General features: G+C 48.5%; 6 protein-coding genes across 23 annotated transcripts; 5 read left to right on the forward strand and 1 right to left on the reverse strand.

Moving 5' to 3' along the window:
- Positions 1 to 2,475: 2,475 nt before the first annotated feature.
- H257_10919 (hypothetical protein) lies at positions 2,476 to 4,156 on the reverse strand. Of its 18 annotated transcripts, none has more exons than XM_009837680.1 (9): positions 3,989 to 4,156; positions 3,843 to 3,902; positions 3,647 to 3,781; positions 3,523 to 3,586; positions 3,424 to 3,449; positions 3,270 to 3,358; positions 3,139 to 3,221; positions 2,961 to 3,088; positions 2,476 to 2,662 (listed from the first exon to the last, which is right to left on the reverse strand). In XM_009837680.1, the coding sequence occupies exons 1-8, from the start codon at positions 4,103 to 4,105 to the stop codon at positions 3,003 to 3,005; spliced, it is 660 nt and encodes a 219-aa protein (XP_009835982.1). In that variant the 5' UTR covers positions 4,106 to 4,156; the 3' UTR covers positions 2,476 to 2,662; positions 2,961 to 3,002. The 18 variants fall into 18 exon arrangements, with proteins under 18 accessions (XP_009835982.1, XP_009835969.1, XP_009835972.1 ...); XM_009837667.1 differs by having other exon boundaries at positions 3,951 to 4,156; XM_009837670.1 differs by having other exon boundaries at positions 3,139 to 3,358.
- Positions 4,157 to 4,597: 441 nt separating this feature from the next.
- On the forward strand, positions 4,598 to 5,107 carry H257_10920 (hypothetical protein; the record flags this gene model as incomplete). The annotated part of the gene is made up of 1 exon (XM_009837684.1): positions 4,598 to 5,107. The coding sequence occupies one exon, from the start codon at positions 4,598 to 4,600 to the stop codon at positions 5,105 to 5,107; it is 510 nt and encodes a 169-aa protein (XP_009835986.1).
- Positions 5,108 to 7,043: 1,936 nt separating this feature from the next.
- On the forward strand, positions 7,044 to 8,310 carry H257_10921 (hypothetical protein). Its single transcript, XM_009837685.1, has one exon. It carries the CDS (start codon positions 7,407 to 7,409, stop codon positions 8,094 to 8,096), a length of 690 nt encoding a protein of 229 aa, XP_009835987.1. The 5' UTR covers positions 7,044 to 7,406; the 3' UTR covers positions 8,097 to 8,310.
- Positions 8,311 to 8,438: 128 nt separating this feature from the next.
- On the forward strand, positions 8,439 to 10,069 carry H257_10922 (hypothetical protein; the record flags this gene model as incomplete). The annotated part of the gene is made up of 2 exons (XM_009837686.1): positions 8,439 to 9,069; positions 9,122 to 10,069. The coding sequence occupies 2 exons, from the start codon at positions 8,439 to 8,441 to the stop codon at positions 10,030 to 10,032; spliced, it is 1,542 nt and encodes a 513-aa protein (XP_009835988.1). The 3' UTR covers positions 10,033 to 10,069.
- A 362-nt stretch (positions 10,070 to 10,431) lies between these two features.
- H257_10923 (acetolactate synthase, large subunit, biosynthetic type) lies at positions 10,432 to 12,899 on the forward strand. Its single transcript, XM_009837687.1, has 5 exons — positions 10,432 to 11,379; positions 11,440 to 11,785; positions 11,866 to 11,936; positions 11,981 to 12,181; positions 12,247 to 12,899. The coding sequence occupies exons 1-5, from the start codon at positions 10,528 to 10,530 to the stop codon at positions 12,652 to 12,654; spliced, it is 1,878 nt and encodes a 625-aa protein (XP_009835989.1). The 5' UTR covers positions 10,432 to 10,527; the 3' UTR covers positions 12,655 to 12,899.
- A 285-nt stretch (positions 12,900 to 13,184) lies between these two features.
- H257_10924 (hypothetical protein) lies at positions 13,185 to 14,993 on the forward strand (the record flags this gene model as incomplete). The annotated part of the gene is made up of 6 exons (XM_009837688.1): positions 13,185 to 13,253; positions 13,319 to 13,487; positions 13,535 to 13,864; positions 13,913 to 14,118; positions 14,505 to 14,855; positions 14,985 to 14,993. The coding sequence occupies 6 exons, from the start codon at positions 13,185 to 13,187 to the stop codon at positions 14,991 to 14,993; spliced, it is 1,134 nt and encodes a 377-aa protein (XP_009835990.1).
- Positions 14,994 to 15,549: the final 556 nt, after the last annotated feature.

Raw genomic sequence — 15,549 nt, forward strand, 5'->3', positions numbered from 1 at the left:
CTGTAAAATTTGATATGATCGAAATACATTTTCAAAGGATTTGGCATCGTGCACAAATTTTCTCGCAATCTCACCGGGTAACGAAGGCAGGTCGAGCCAAGTCGTGGAGTGCCTCGATTGCCACCCACGTGGAGTGCCTCGATTGCCACCCATCGACGTCGGTTAAAAAAATACACGTTATCCGGACTCGCAAATTTGTTTGCGAGAGGCACTTGCGAGATTCCGTATTTGGCAGTCATCCAGTGTACCCATCATTATTGACTCTTCTTTCTGTGTAAGCACTTAGCAATAATGCATGGTTGACGGTGCGAGGGGCTTTTTTTTAAATGGGAGGTTTTTTCATCGGAATTTGACCCGCTGATATCGGCAGTACAGTACCGGTATGATTAGTCAACAACAAAAATTAATACTACGTAGTACCACTAACGATAGTATTGTGAATTTTCCCAATTCTGCCCCGAGCAACCTCGCGGCGACATTCATTGGCTATCAAATAATCCGCAGAAAGGACATGGAAAATAGAAAGAATATTTTATCCAATCAGAGACAAGAAAATTGGTAATATCCAAAAATCAAATGTCGAGGTGAGATTCAGCTAATCTTATTGCGCTGTAGTACAACTGTAGTACGAGATTGGAAATTCGAACCTACTACTCGGGTCCACACACAAATGTATCCACTTCTTTTTTGACTCGATTAAAGTATACTACTTAGAAAAGATTACCTTCGTAATATAATATATTTATCATATTATAGAGGTTTATACACCCAAAATGGGTGAAATCGTCAGTTGTCAAGCAGCTAGCTTTAAGCTTACTGAAAGAAGTGTTTTTGTCGAGCCCAGACTCGCTGTACGTGTACACCATCAATATACAACTTGTAGATATATAGGACTGGAACAAGTTACCAAGAGATGGTCAAATTTTACGATATACTGTTGGCACCACAGAGTGTGCAAAGTTCTTCATTCTTTTTTCGTGACGAGCGACAAGTCTACAGGCAAGTCGACAACGTCTGTATGTTTGCAGGGGACTGTTAAATTGATAGACATACACATTAGACACTGAGTGCACATGTATACACACGAATTGAAGGCGTGGTGGGTCGATTTGTGCTTTCGGAAATGACGCGAATCAAATTCTAGGTCATAACTCAGAAATTATATCGAAATTTGATGCCAATCAAGTAGCCAATCAAAGAAGAGAGAATGCTCATCAAATTCCACCAATCAGAAGTAATAGTTCACAGTATTTTATAAATGTCACCATTCTGAAGACAATCGATACATTGGTCAGTTATTTTTTAGACAATCCGAATGGGCGATGTGGTTGTCGTGTGAGCAACATATCGCTCACATTGAACATATACAGCTTGCTATTGGCTGAAAACACAGTCGTATCGACATACGCCGGAACAATCACCAAGACTTTGACACAACAACCATGACCTCGACACAGCATCCCAAGAACAGAATAAGTCGAGCAGGGCTCGACAAACATAGTGACGAGTTTTGCTAGTACGAGTACAGAGAAGTAGCTGCTGTGCTTGGTGTATGGATGATGTACATCCATAAACAACATCATTAGAGAGGCCGCACGATCGTCCACCGACCCACATGGCATGTTCATCTCTGTAAATCCATAGGAACGCGGTGTTGCCAGGGCCACTGGACTGGGGCACGAAGCAGTTTGTGTTAGGTGGTTGCGTTCAACAACCTCTTTAGTAACAACTTCACTGAATCACAAAGTCGCACAATCGGAGTTATGATGGACAGTACATACGACATACTTATCGACCTTGTCAGTGAAACTATACATCACTCGGGGCTATTCATCGCTGAGCCGACACCACTTAAGCTCGCCAACCAGTCTTCCCCGACTCCGTAATCACGTTGATGTACTGTGCAGTCATCATGCGAAATGGCCGTGCCACAGTTATGACGTGTTGCCGATGGTAAACTCATGAATGATCAGTACAGTGCAGCACGCTGACGTTGATGTGGCCACTAAAGCGAAGGGGTCGCGTCACTAACTCGAAATTGGTGACGCGACCCAAGAGCACGTCGATCACCCCACGCTCTTTTTTCCAACGAATCGCGTATCTTGATTATGGTATCTTTAACTGTACCCTTTCTAGTTTCCTCATTGGAAATGCAAGCCATTGCAACATCCCTGGAGGTGACAGGATTTCAGTCCCCATGCCTTCATAGGACACAGCAAGAACTGTGATCAGGCCGCAAACGCAACTTTAGGGTGCGAATCCATGTTGCAGCCTCTGCACGCAATACACGTGGCACCCGGATCCACGCCGTGTGCCACGTGTATTGCGTGCAGAGGCTGCTCCTCATGGTTCATGTCCTCACCTCGTCAAAGACTTGAAAAAACCAACATACGACATTTGGTCTTTGTATTGAAAATGAAGAGTCATCTACCAATGAAAGGTACGAAGTATTGAACTTTTAACCAATAAGACTAATGTCGGATAGAATTGTCATATTCGACAAGTTATCCATACATAACTCTCTAAAGAAGTATATATCAGATTTTAGAAAACGTTTTGAACTTCTGCAAAGGCGCGAAAGCTTGTCATGGGGCCTGCGCGACCAGCATCTCACCGTCTTGCAACAGGCAGACCTCGTGTGAAAAACAACCCTCGCAATGGCCTAGAAAAACATCAACGAGTGTTTACCACGTATGCCAAGAAGTTGCATATTCTCAAATGGCTACAAAACAACACAGTGGAATCAACGTTGGACACGTTCTACAAAGGAGTCACTGGTGTCGCTCGCCAAACAGCATGGAAGAAGATTCTGCATTGGCACAGCCAGATTGATTTCATAACAAGTGCTGCGACAATAGCGTCCACCGCATTAAACCGTACGATTCGTGCCATTATTGAACGACATGGGTTCGAAGACATTTACAACGCTGATCAAACCGAGATAAATTACGAGTATTTACCCAATGAAACAATCAACTGCAAGGGCTCCAAGACCCTTTGGATTAAATGCGCTGGTCACGAAAAAGATCGCATGACCGCAATGGTTCTTGCAGACTCAAAGGGCACAAAGTACCCTCTGTTTGTTGTCCTAAAGTCGCAGGAGTCCAAGATTAAAGAAGCCGTCCAATACATTCTTACCCATCGAAATGGCTTTGGACGACAAGTGTTGCAAGACATCGAATAACTGCATGAGCGGCACCCTTCCCCGCATTTTTGGCAACCTTACGGCATGGTGGAAGAGTACGATTTGAATTGCGTTCTTGACGTACCACTTCGGACACCGGCAAGGCCAAAACGTCAAGAAAGTCCTCTGGCTCTGGAAAGATTTCTGTGCACACTTCACTAATGACTTCGTGGCCTATGCGGACAAGGTCAATGTAGTGCTGGCAAAAATACCTCGAATATTCAACTGGATCTGTCAACCTGCGGATGTGGCTTGGATGATGCCCCTAAAGGTGCACTTACGACGTCAGTGGTCAATCACTGAAATGAAATCGACAATTCAGAAGATTCGCAAGGTACCTTCAAGCTGCGAGCGCCCGATCTCTTCGAACTCGTTGAGTGGGTCAACGATGCATGGGACAGCCTATCGAAAAAGACGATTGTCAGTGGATTTGCAAAATATAAGATCATCGAAGCAACTCGCCCTCAAAAGACCGAGCACATTGAAGGCCATAACAGCCATGACCACGATGGCCATGACCAACACGGCAACGACAACCATCCCAACGGTTCGGCAAGTGACGACATCGTCAATGCGGCAAATGTTCTCGAATCCATCCTATAAATGGGTGTTGAGAACATCGAAATCATGGACGTGAATGACGACGACGACGAACTACCATTGGCGTATTTGGACAATGACGCTGTTGGCAGCCCATGTCTAGATATATGATGGCTTTCTACCACAAATAGAAGTTGTCAGTGTTTGGAGATTCTGTTGTACTTACCCGTCATTGCAACCATCGCCAACAGAACAGATACATACAGGTAGCGCGGGTTTCCGGGACAGCAAATCAATGGGGTAGGACGAAGCGGTCCCACGACTACTGTCCGCGGTCCTTTCGACACCACCGAGCAAAAGTCCCATTGGAAATGATTCCATTGTTCTAGTCGATGTGGCAGTTGGAGAAATAGCCGTTGGGTCAAAGGTCGCAAATATCCGGATGGAGGTCCGGATACTTTGTTTTCCACGAGTGGGAAATTGAGAAATGAATGGACTTGGTGAGAAGCAATTGATTTTTGACAGGACAGGACAGTAAACTGGTCATTTTGATGGACATGCCCTGTCAAACTTGTAAGCATTTATATTACTACCTCCAGCCGGATGTAAACCAGCCATAAGCGAAAAAGCTGTATATTTTCAACAATTTTTCAAATTTCGAAAATCCGAAAATATCAGTGTAAACAGTTTAATTCGACGAATCACAGTGGCTTGAATTCATAAAAATATGAGCAATTTTGTGTTAGGCAATATAATTTCAAAATATCATACTCAAATCAAGATATAATTGTACGGATAAAACTAATTCTATCCGAAAAAGCAGAATGATGATCAATATTGAGCGGCAATTCGTTTGTGATTCGCGCGGTTTCCATGAAATATCTCACATCGGACCAGCGCCGCGCAGTGGTGGACCACCTCCTCTTGCGCGTTGTCCAAAAGCCATGCAAACTTCAACGCGGTGCCATAAAAGATGTGGCCCGCAGCTTTGGCCGCAATCGCCACACGATCTCCGAGATTTGGAGGCGTGCAGACGTATCACTTGACGGCGACCTACCCATGCGTGAAATCGTGTGCGAGGACATCTTAAGCCAAAAGAAGGGCAGGGTCGGTCGAAAGCAAAAGTATACCGATCTACCCGCACGTATCCGAGCCGTTCCTGCTGCTCAACGTACAACATTAATGTACGTAGCTCATGCCATTGGTATCCCTCCAAGCACGTTGAAGGACTACTATAAACGTGGACTCTTGGTGAAGTACTTGGACAGCGTCATGCGTGAATTGTCGCTGCAAACTGCCAATGACTTGGAAATGAGTGAGATCTTCACTGCATTGGATTCGCTTGACTGTGAGATCAGTTGCGAGGATGAGGAAGGAGTGTAGGTTTTGCATAAAAAATTAATTCTATATGAGTTTCATTATGACCTGTCACTATTTTAATTAAAAAAACTGTTTTTAATATTATACCGCTATTTTTATTGAATTGTATAATTATTTAATATATTATGGGGGTCTCTCGTGTGGCGGGTTTATTTCCGACTTTTACAAAATTCGAAATGGCAGGTTTAAATCCGGCTGGCTGGAGGTAGTAACATGTCCTGTCTATATTCGGTTTGTATTTTCCGATCTGACAAATCAACTAACATGTAAAGTAACGTTACTATTATTAATAATAGTACACTGTAGTATTAATACCACTCTGGTCCATACAAATGTATCGACATGTCTTCAGAATGGTGACATTTATAAAATACTGTGAACTATTACTTCTGATTGGTGGAATTTGATGAGCATTCTCTCTTCTTTGATTGGCTACTTGATTGGCATCAAATTTCGATATAATTTCTGAGTTATGACCTAGAATTTGATTCGCGTCATTTCCGAAAGCACAAATCGACCCACCACGCCTTCAATTCGTGTGTATACATGTGCACTCAGTGTCTAATGTGTATGTCTATCAATTTAACAGTCCCCTGCAAACATACAGACGTTGTCGACTTGCCTGTAGACTTGTCGCTCGTCACGAAAAAAGAATGAAGAACTTTGCACACTCTGTGGTGCCAACAGTATATCGTAAAATTTGACCATCTCTTGGTAACTTGTTCCAGTCCTATATATCTACAAGTTGTATATTGATGGTGTACACGTACAGCGAGTCTGGGCTCGACAAAAACACTTCTTTCAGTAAGCTTAAAGCTAGCTGCTTGACAACTGACGATTTCACCCATTTTGGGTGTATAAACCTCTATAATATGATAAATATATTATATTACGAAGGTAATCTTTTCTAAGTAGTATACTTTAATCGAGTCAAAAAAGAAGTGGATACATTTGTGTGTGGACCAGAGTAGTAGGTTCGAATTTCCAATCTCGTACTACAGTTGTACTACAGCGCAATAAGATTAGCTGAATCTCACCTCGACATTTGATTTTTGGATATTACCAATTTGCTTGTCTCTGATTGGATAAAATATTCTTTCTATTTTCCATGTCCTTTCTGCGGATTATTTGATAGCCAATGAATGTCGCCGCGAGGTTCCTCGGGGCAGAATTGGGAAAATTCACAATACTATCGTTAGTGGTACTACGTAGTATTAATTTTTGTTGTTGACTAATCATACCGGTACTGTACTGCCGATATCAGCGGGTCAAATTCCGATGAAAAAACCTCCCATTGAAAAAAAAGCCCCTCGCACCGTCAACCATGCATTATTGCTAAGTGCTTACACAGAAAGAAGAGTCAATAATGATGGGTACACTGGATGACTGCCAAATACGGAATCTCGCAAGTGCCTCTCGCAAACAAATTTGCGAGTCCGGATAACGTGTATTTTTTTAACCGACGTCGATGGGTGGCAATCGAGGCACTCCACGACTTGGCTCGACCTGCCTTCGTTACCCGGTGAGATTGCGAGAAAATTTGTGCACGATGCCAAAGCCTTTGAAAATGTATTTCGATCATATCAAATTTTACAGTGTCGATGCGAGAGGTTCGCTCGCAAATGCAATGTTTGCGAAGACGATTTTTTCGTCTTCACAAAATGCGAGCGTGGTTCTATTTCAAAAATGTCTCAGATTCAACTGGAAGAAAATTTGTTTTGCGAGATATTTGGCAGTCATCCACTGTACTGTACAACAATTTTTCACGACTTTTGGGCAAGTGAAGTCCCCTGGCATAGGTCCACGTTTCATAACGGGGTACTCTGAGCAATTGACTGGCAATAATACTGTACTACTCTGCTACGGCAGATCGGGGCATATTACGCTGCTCGTCCAAAGGCTAAACTTACTTCACAGTCAAGTACAAGTAGTACAGTAGTAGTGCATGTTAAGTATAAATAGGAATCTCACATTAATGCGATGTGTCGTGCAAGCTGAAACTTTCCGAGATCATCACGGCTTGGAAGGGATCGTTAACGGGTAATCTCTTGGTCGGACCCCTTGCAATGGCCTCCGCCAGCTCGTTGGCGAACGCAGTGGTGGCCATTAACTCGGCTTCTAGCGCTCGGATCCGCTCCACGTTCTTGTCGCGTCCGTTTCGTCTGACCACCACTGGTCCTTTGGCCAGTGCTTCGGCCATCTCGGTTGCGTATGCCGTCGACTCCAGCAGCTCGAGCTCGAGCTCGTGCACGCGACTTGCTTGTTCCACCGCCACCTCCAGCAGAGCCACTTGCACTGCTTCATGCGTGGAAAGCATGTACTCCATGGTTTCCGCGGAGAAATTCAACGCGTGGGAAGTGTTGCATCGCTTGAGGAGATGGTGATGGACGTGGCGGCGGGCGGGGTTGGGTGGCTCTGGCGTCGTGGTTTTCTGCACCACATACGACCACGCACCGGACGTGATGGCGTGAGCTTTCGACAGCGCCGTGTGGGACGAGTGAAGAAGGGCGAACAGTCGCTCGGAAGACAAGTGGGTTATAGCATGCGTGTGCACTTGGCCCGCCACGTACGCAACAAGCGGGTACGACAGGGTGTACTGGACGATGTTTCGTACGCTCGATGCCACCGGTGCAAACGCGTCCAGCAACTCCGTCAGCTGCTCCTGCTCCAAGAACGAATGCACCCACTGGAGCAGAAACGTGCACCATTTCAACGCGAGCTGCAAACAAGCGTCGACGGTGCCGCTGCTTCGCTCGTGCTTGAGCGTGGTCGACGCCGCCTCCAGCGACGACGCGACCGAGTCGATGACGGTGGCCGACTCGCACGCGGACGCGGCAGCGCGAAGGATGCGCTGGAGGGCCTTGATGACCACGGGATTCTCAATTGCAACTACAAGCAACACGTCAGTTGTATCAACTGGACTGGTCGTTCGTTGGTTGTGGTACCAGCGGCAGTTTGCAGACACCGCGACAGCGCCGCGCCGGTGTGTTGAAGGCGCAGGATGGAAGCCACGACCTCGAGGAAGGCGACGACGACGTTGGTCACGGCCTTGTTGTCGGGTGGCGCAACACCAGCGACGGCCATAGCTCACGCGAAAATGCCATTGGATATCCGACCACTTTTCGAACAATTGTGGGGCAACAACCATCATGACACGTCTGACGTCACCTCGCATGTACTTCGAAGTAACCTGTGAAATATGATATGGAGGTTTGTATACGCAAGCATGACATGTCGAACTTGTGAGACGAGCGAGACCTTTGATCATTACCTCAGTTTAACCTATAAAACGTCATGTGTGCTAATAATATACAGGGTAAACGTTACATTGCCAATGAAACGAAACGGGTTTGACCAAGTCGCGCATGCGCGGTACCTGGCGACCGTGGCCGAACGCATCCAGAGCAGCGTTGACCCTCGTTCAATTTACTCTTACCGCAAGCACAAGTATAACTTGCATCGGAATAACCAAACAGCCACCATCGAGCGATCCCCGGACCCCAATCAAAGTCCTCCACCTGATACAGTCAATGCTTGTACTCCATCATCCTCTGACTATGCTCACCCAGAAGGCGAAGACGATATCACATCCACGAATGATGTTGTTGTGTCCAAGTACAACCACGACTCGGTTGATCCAGCGCTACAGGCTCGACATGCCTACCTCATGCAACTCATTTTTCCAGCCTTGCGCAATATCAAGGCTGTGTCCGTACATCCTGTGGCCACCCGAGCAGCCGACGCACTTCAGCAAGCTCAGCCCTGCGCCCGAGATGGTGCGTCCCTAACCACATGTGGCGACATGCTTGTGCTGTTTGGGGGATGCTACACCAGCGATCCATCGCTCCTCCACCCCCGCACACTGGTGCCGCCACGCCAGACCGCCAAAAGCACCGTGTTTTACTCAAATCACGTGTTTTCGTACATGCCAGAATCCAAGCTGTGGGACGCCCCCCACGTTAGTGGTACAATTAATCCATCTGCCTTCAAAGGTCTGATTTCTACAACGCAATTCAGGTCCTTGCCCCAAGGGTCGCGCCGACCACTCGGCGGTGTATGTCCCAGCAACGTCCTCCCTAGTCGTCTTCGGGGGACGAGGAAAGCACTCGGTGGTGTTCCAAGACGTGTTTTGCTTGCATGTGGCTAGCTGGACCTGGTCGCAGGTCAAAAGCGACGCTAACGACGTAGTGCCCCCGCCGCGCTTCTGGCATTGTGCGGCGTTCGACACCGAATCCAACGCCATGTATGTGTTTGGAGGCAAAGACCTGTACTCTGTCTACGGAGACATGCAGTACTGGCATCACAAATATCGCAGCTGGGGGGCAATCACGGCGCTGGGTCAGCCCCCGTCGCCGCGATTTGGGGCCGCTTTGCACTGGCTCGGGCCTGGCCGAATCGCAGTCTTGGGGGGATGGGAAGCTCGCAGCGTCCCCCTTCGCGGAGACGCCTCAAGGTGGTTAGATATGTTTGTGCTGGATGTGGTGGCGGGCATCTGGTCGCGGCCTCACCTGTCCGCCCACTTTCTCGGTCGCAGCATCCCCACCGAGAGGATGCTACCTGCTACCTTCTTACTCGATCCTACCACGCTTGTCGTATTTGGGGGCTACACGTATGGCCCAGACACTGGACTATGTGAGCGTCCGTGGTACGAGCTGGAGCCACCGCCCCGGACGACGGCGTTGCCCTCTCCCTCCCGCCTCTTGCACGGTATGAAGTTGGAGCCTGTGAACGACGAGGCCATCTACACCCTCAAGCTGGACGTGATGGTGTGGAGGAGACAGAAACAGACAACCCCCCTCCCCACGTCCGTCGCATGTGGAGCTGGCGCTGTGTGGCGGGGCCAAGGCGTGCTGGTGGCAATTTCCCAACAAGTGCAAACTCCGATGGAAGTCGTGGTAGTTGTCGCCGATTTCCCAGCAGCGACATAACAAGCCGTAGTGTTAAACGAAGTGCAGTCATTAGTCCCGTAACGTTAGTTAGGTGAGCGTTGTGAAGGGTTCAAAAGTGGTGTGGAAGAAGGATCATTATTGACAGCCATACGTTACAGTAAAGCACAAATATTACTAATTCCATCAACATCGCTAGGAAGTCAACCCAATCGGCGTACACGTATCGCACTGCTGCATAGCCCAAGGCTTGGTTCACTGCAGGCAGCTGGCAGCAGTGCTAGCTAGGCCACAATGGATGGTTCAAGTTGGTCAACCCAACCTTTCAACTTCAACATCATTTGTGACCACCACGAACCAATCGCCGCCCACCAAAAGAGTGTTCTGCGAGATTATCCGGACAATCCGGCTCGTATCCGAACAAATCCGATTGCGAAGCGTTGTTTGCGAAATCACCACCAACAGTGCAATATTCTCGTGGAGCGCGGACAGATCTCGGACAGTTTCAATTGCCCGAACGTCACTCCAGCTCTCGCCATGTTTCGACGTGTTGCCTTTTCCGCTACCTCCAGCTTCCACCGATCCAAGAGCCATTTGGCTGCGCCAGTGGCCGCAGCGGCAGCCACCGCGCCGCCCACGCATGCCAAAACGGACCAGCACATTGGCCACAGCGGCGCCAAGATCTTCCACAACCTCATGTCCGAGATGGGCGTGGACACCATCTTCGGCTACCCCGGCGGTGCGATCCTTCCTGTGTTTGACGAGATCTTTGAATCGCCGCACTTCAAGTTCGTGCTGTGTCGGCACGAACAAGGCGCGGGGCACATGGCACAGGGGTACGCGCGGGCCACCGGCAAGCCGGGCGTGGTGCTTGTGACGTCAGGGCCCGGCGCCACAAACACCGTGACCCCTCTCCAGGACGCGCTCATGGACGGCACGCCGATCATCGTGTTTTCCGGCCAAGTGGCGACGCCCGTGCTCGGCACGGACGCGTTCCAGGAAGCCGACATCTTGGGAATCACGCGGCCGTGCACCAAGTGGAATGTGCAAGTGCGCCACGTGAACGACCTCGCACGGAACGTTCGCGAAGCGTTCCACATTGCGACCACGGGACGTCCAGGTCCCGTACTCGTGGACTTGCCCAAGGACATCACGGCGGGTATCTGCCAGTCGGTCGTGTCCACAACTCCGCAATTGATTGGGTACTATGGCGAAGACAAAGTGCATGGCAACCGCGTGGATCAAGCCGCCAACTTGGCCGAAGCGGCGCGGCTCATCAACGTGTCCAAGAAGCCCGTGATTTATGCTGGCCAAGGCACCCAGCACTGCAGCGACCAGTTGCGGGAACTCGCCATCAAGATGAACTTGCCCGTGACCACGTCGTTTCAGGTACTTAGTAGATGCCAAAGTTCCCGTTGTATCAAGTTTGAGAGGTTTTATTTTTTCTAGGGAATGGGCGCGTTCGACGAAACTCATCCGTTGAGTTTGCACATGCTGGGCATGCATGGCTCAGCGTACGCCAACTATGCGATTCAAGATTCGGACTGCGTCATCGCCATCGGCGCCCGCTTTGACGACCGCGTCACCGGCCGCGTCCGCGATTTTGCGCCGGAAGCGCGGCGCGCGGGCCGCCTCGGCCAAGGCGGGATCATCCATTTTGACATTTCCGGCAAACAGGTGGGCAAGATCGTTCCGACCAACGTGGGGGTAGTGGGGGACGCTGCGTACAACTTGGCGCAGCTGTTGCCTCAGCTGGAGGCCAAGCCGAGGCCAGAGTGGCACGCGCAATTGAACGGTACGTCAACATGACGTGGCAGGCTGAGAGAAATAGAAAAAGACATTTGAGAGATGTGACATATTTATGTGATGCATTAGCGTGGAAGCAAGCGCATCCGTTCCGATACCGCAACCACACGGGACCAAACCGAGCGCTCAAGCCGCAGCGGGTACACAAGAGTGTTTGTCGAGATGTTTTTGAGAGTGAATGTAGGTGATTGAAGAGCTGTATACGCAAACCAAACACCGTGATGACGTGATCATTTCCACGGGCGTGGGGCAGCATCAAATGTGGGCGGCGCAGTTTTACCGGTGGCGGCAGCCGCGGTCGTTGGTGTCGTCGGGGGGACTGGGGACGATGGGCTTTGGACTCCCCGCCGCGATTGGCGCGAAAGTGGCCAAGCCAAACCATTTGGTATATATATATTATATATATATATATGTGTTTTGAATGTTCATGTATGTATGTGGTGTGGTTAGGTGGTGGATATTGACGGGGACGCGAGTTTCTCGATGACGTTGATGGAACTGGCGACGGCCGCGGAATTCAATATTGGCGTTAAGGTCCTCTTGCTCAACAACAACGCCCAAGGCATGGTCAAGCAGTGGCAGGATTTGTTTTACGACGAGCGATACTCTTCCACGATCATGAAGAACCCAGACTTTGTCAAGCTAGCCCAAGCCATGAACTGCCAGGGGCTGCGGTGCGCCAGCCAAGACGACTTGGCGGACAAAATGGTAGAGTTTCTGGCGGCGGATGGCCCGATTGTCGGCGAGTTCATCGTCGACGGGGACGAGCACTGCTACCCCATGGTCGGCGCAGGTCGGGCGCTGGACGAGATGATATTTGGCGACTTTCAAGACTGCCCGCCTACCACGTCGACTTAACCTGTATTTAAATATGTTCCCTATATTGTGGATGATTCGATACGAATTTCGAGACCCCGTCGAATCGAATCTCGCCGCCGAATCGAATCACGAATCGACGCGATTGGCTAATCCATTTTTGAGTGGATTTGATTGGCTCTTACAGGAAGGAAACAAGTATATTCAACCAATCAGAACTCCGGCGTGATTTAATATTGATTAGACAAACCAGGCGAATTTTGGAAGTTTATTGCGAATTCACAATACTACGTAGTACAACGAAACTGTAGTACAGTACTAGTACTGCACTTCCTGTAGTGAAACTGTCGGTCGTTGCTCCAGAACAATGGTTCGAATCCAATTTTGATTGGCTACATGATTTCGCCGTCATAGATATACATAAGTAAAAGGTTTTGATTGGCTACCAATTCCTTGTGACATGGATATTAGCCAATGAAATGTTTCTGCGCGATTTCGACACAAACCTCACGAATTTTGATGCTGTGGTCCGGATAATTTATCCAGTGGCTACATCGATTGTGATAGCAGACATGGCTGGCGAAGCTGCAGCAGACCTGGTGGCCGACTTCCATGCGGCAGAGTGGGAGGATGTGACACAGGTGCATGCATATACACCTTCCTGCCCAACTCCCTTACATGCTCATGCCTGTCGGCCGACGCCTAGGTGTTCCATCGCGCCACGGACGCTATGACCCTTGGTCAGTTGGTGCACGTGTCCGACTTCAACTACTTTGAATCCATGTCGGCGTTGGAGTTGATGGATCCAAAGATGGATTCAGGCATGCTTGCACCGGACGAAGTCATTCTTACCGTCGCTGAACGTCTTGAGAAAGGTGCGAGTCCTTCCTTCTCTTTCCTCAACTCATCACCCTTCTTGCAGGACTTGTCCCATTGACATTCACGAGCGCGGCCGACCTGCTCGCGACCCTCGATCGCATGGAGCAATGCGAGGCGGCATGGCGGAACGGTCAGCCCATGGCGCAGAGCCTCCTCACCTGCTTGTACTTTCATCCGTGCGTGTCGTCGGCGCTCGTCAACGCAGGTCCGTTGGACGCGGCTTCCGTCAGTGTCTCCGACACATTGGGCTGCATCTTGAACGCGTACTTGTCGCTGGCACTCAAGAGCGTAACGGTGCAGCGCTACGCCATCCATCGCGCCGACATTTACGAAGAGGAGGACTTCAGTCCGCTCAATTCCGACCTCGCCCTCGGTACACCCTGCTACTCCATCTAATCGATCGTAACTAGTATGTACATAGGCGATGGCATATCGGATGATTTGGTGGTGTATTGGCTGGACTTGGCCGAAAAACGTTTGGAATTGTTGGTGAAAGGAAGCAAATCCAAGAAGAAGACCGCCGTGGAAGCGTTGCATGTTGATCCAGGAATAGCCACGGACTTTGCGGCGCTGTTCCTTTGCCGATTGACCTTTCGACGCCATTTCTACGCTGGCTTGAGTGCATTGGTATATACGACGACGATCCCCCCCTCCTTTCTTGTCAATTTCTGTTCATTTCTAAAATGTGACCTTTTAACCTATATTGGCAAAGTTTGAGCACGATTGTTCGAGCAAAGCTGTACGATTGGTTTTAAAAGAATGAACGTTGCATTATGATTGGCTCCACCGAATCCGAGGGTACCTCTTCGACTTTGTTTTATATCATATTTCAAAGGTCCAGCGAGTTGTAGAATTAACTGGAGCGAGCTTATCTTGAGTTATATGATTATATTCACGTTTTATACATTTCACGGAGAAGATATCAACGGCATATAAATATTCATGCTGTTTCAAGCATAAACAAACTGCCAACACGTTCGAAACACAAGGTGACGTTATCAATATGCCCATAGGGCTCGGCGGAATCACCCGATTTGGAGGCCGCCGCCGCCGCCTTTGACGCCGCGCACGTCGTTCTGCAGCGCATGGCCACTGAGCGGCTCGAAGCGGCCGACATATGCTTCCAGGGTCACGCAATGGGCTTTGACATGCACATGAGTCGGCTGCTGGCGTCTACGATGCCACCCCGCGAAGCCAAGCTCGACAGCGCGGCCGACGCGTTCGCCCAGACGACGCAACTGTGCCGCCATCTGGGGCTGGCATGTACCCCCCCCTTGGACATCAAAGGGATGGACGACCTCAAGGCGTACCTGACGCACTTGAGTTCACTGCGACCGAATATCGTCGTCCGATCGTATGCTGCGGTATGGTTATATATATATATATATTGTGAATTCGCTATAAACTTCCAAAATTCGCGCGGTTGGTCTAATCAACAATATTGAATCACGTTGGAGTTCTGATTGGTTGAATATACTTGTCCTTTCTGTAAGAGCCAATAATCAAATCCACTCAAAGTTGGATCAGCCAATAGCGTCGATTCGTATATATTCGATTCAGCGGCGAGATTCGATTCGAAATTCGTATCGAATATACCACAATATATATGGCGTAATAATATTCTTTATATGATGTAATAATATTCTTTGTTTCGAGTATGTACCTATATCGAGGTGGTGTCGACTCGTGAGTGTGTTTTGATATGGGGCTTCATGTTACAGTTGGGTTTGCTTGGATATTTTTATTTCGTCCAAAAAATCTACTTGAAAGTATTTCTGTGTTTAATATCACACGAATTCAAAATATAATTCCTTTTTTAAAATATCATGTCACAACATGTCAATCTAAATTGGGTCACTTGGTTGGTGTACGACGTCATGACTTTAATAATATATTCTCGTTGTATTTGTTTGTGTTGATATGTATGGATGCTTCAACAGTGGATAATTTATATATATATATATATCTATCGCAGTTGCTGTTATATATATATATACATGATTTCAATACGCCCATGGTGTAGCTGTTTCTGTACATTGACAAGAAAATGTACGGCCG

Source organism: Aphanomyces astaci, assembly GCF_000520075.1.
Source record: "Aphanomyces astaci strain APO3 unplaced genomic scaffold supercont1.31, whole genome shotgun sequence".
NCBI lineage: Eukaryota > Oomycota > Saprolegniomycetes > Saprolegniales > Verrucalvaceae > Aphanomyces > Aphanomyces astaci.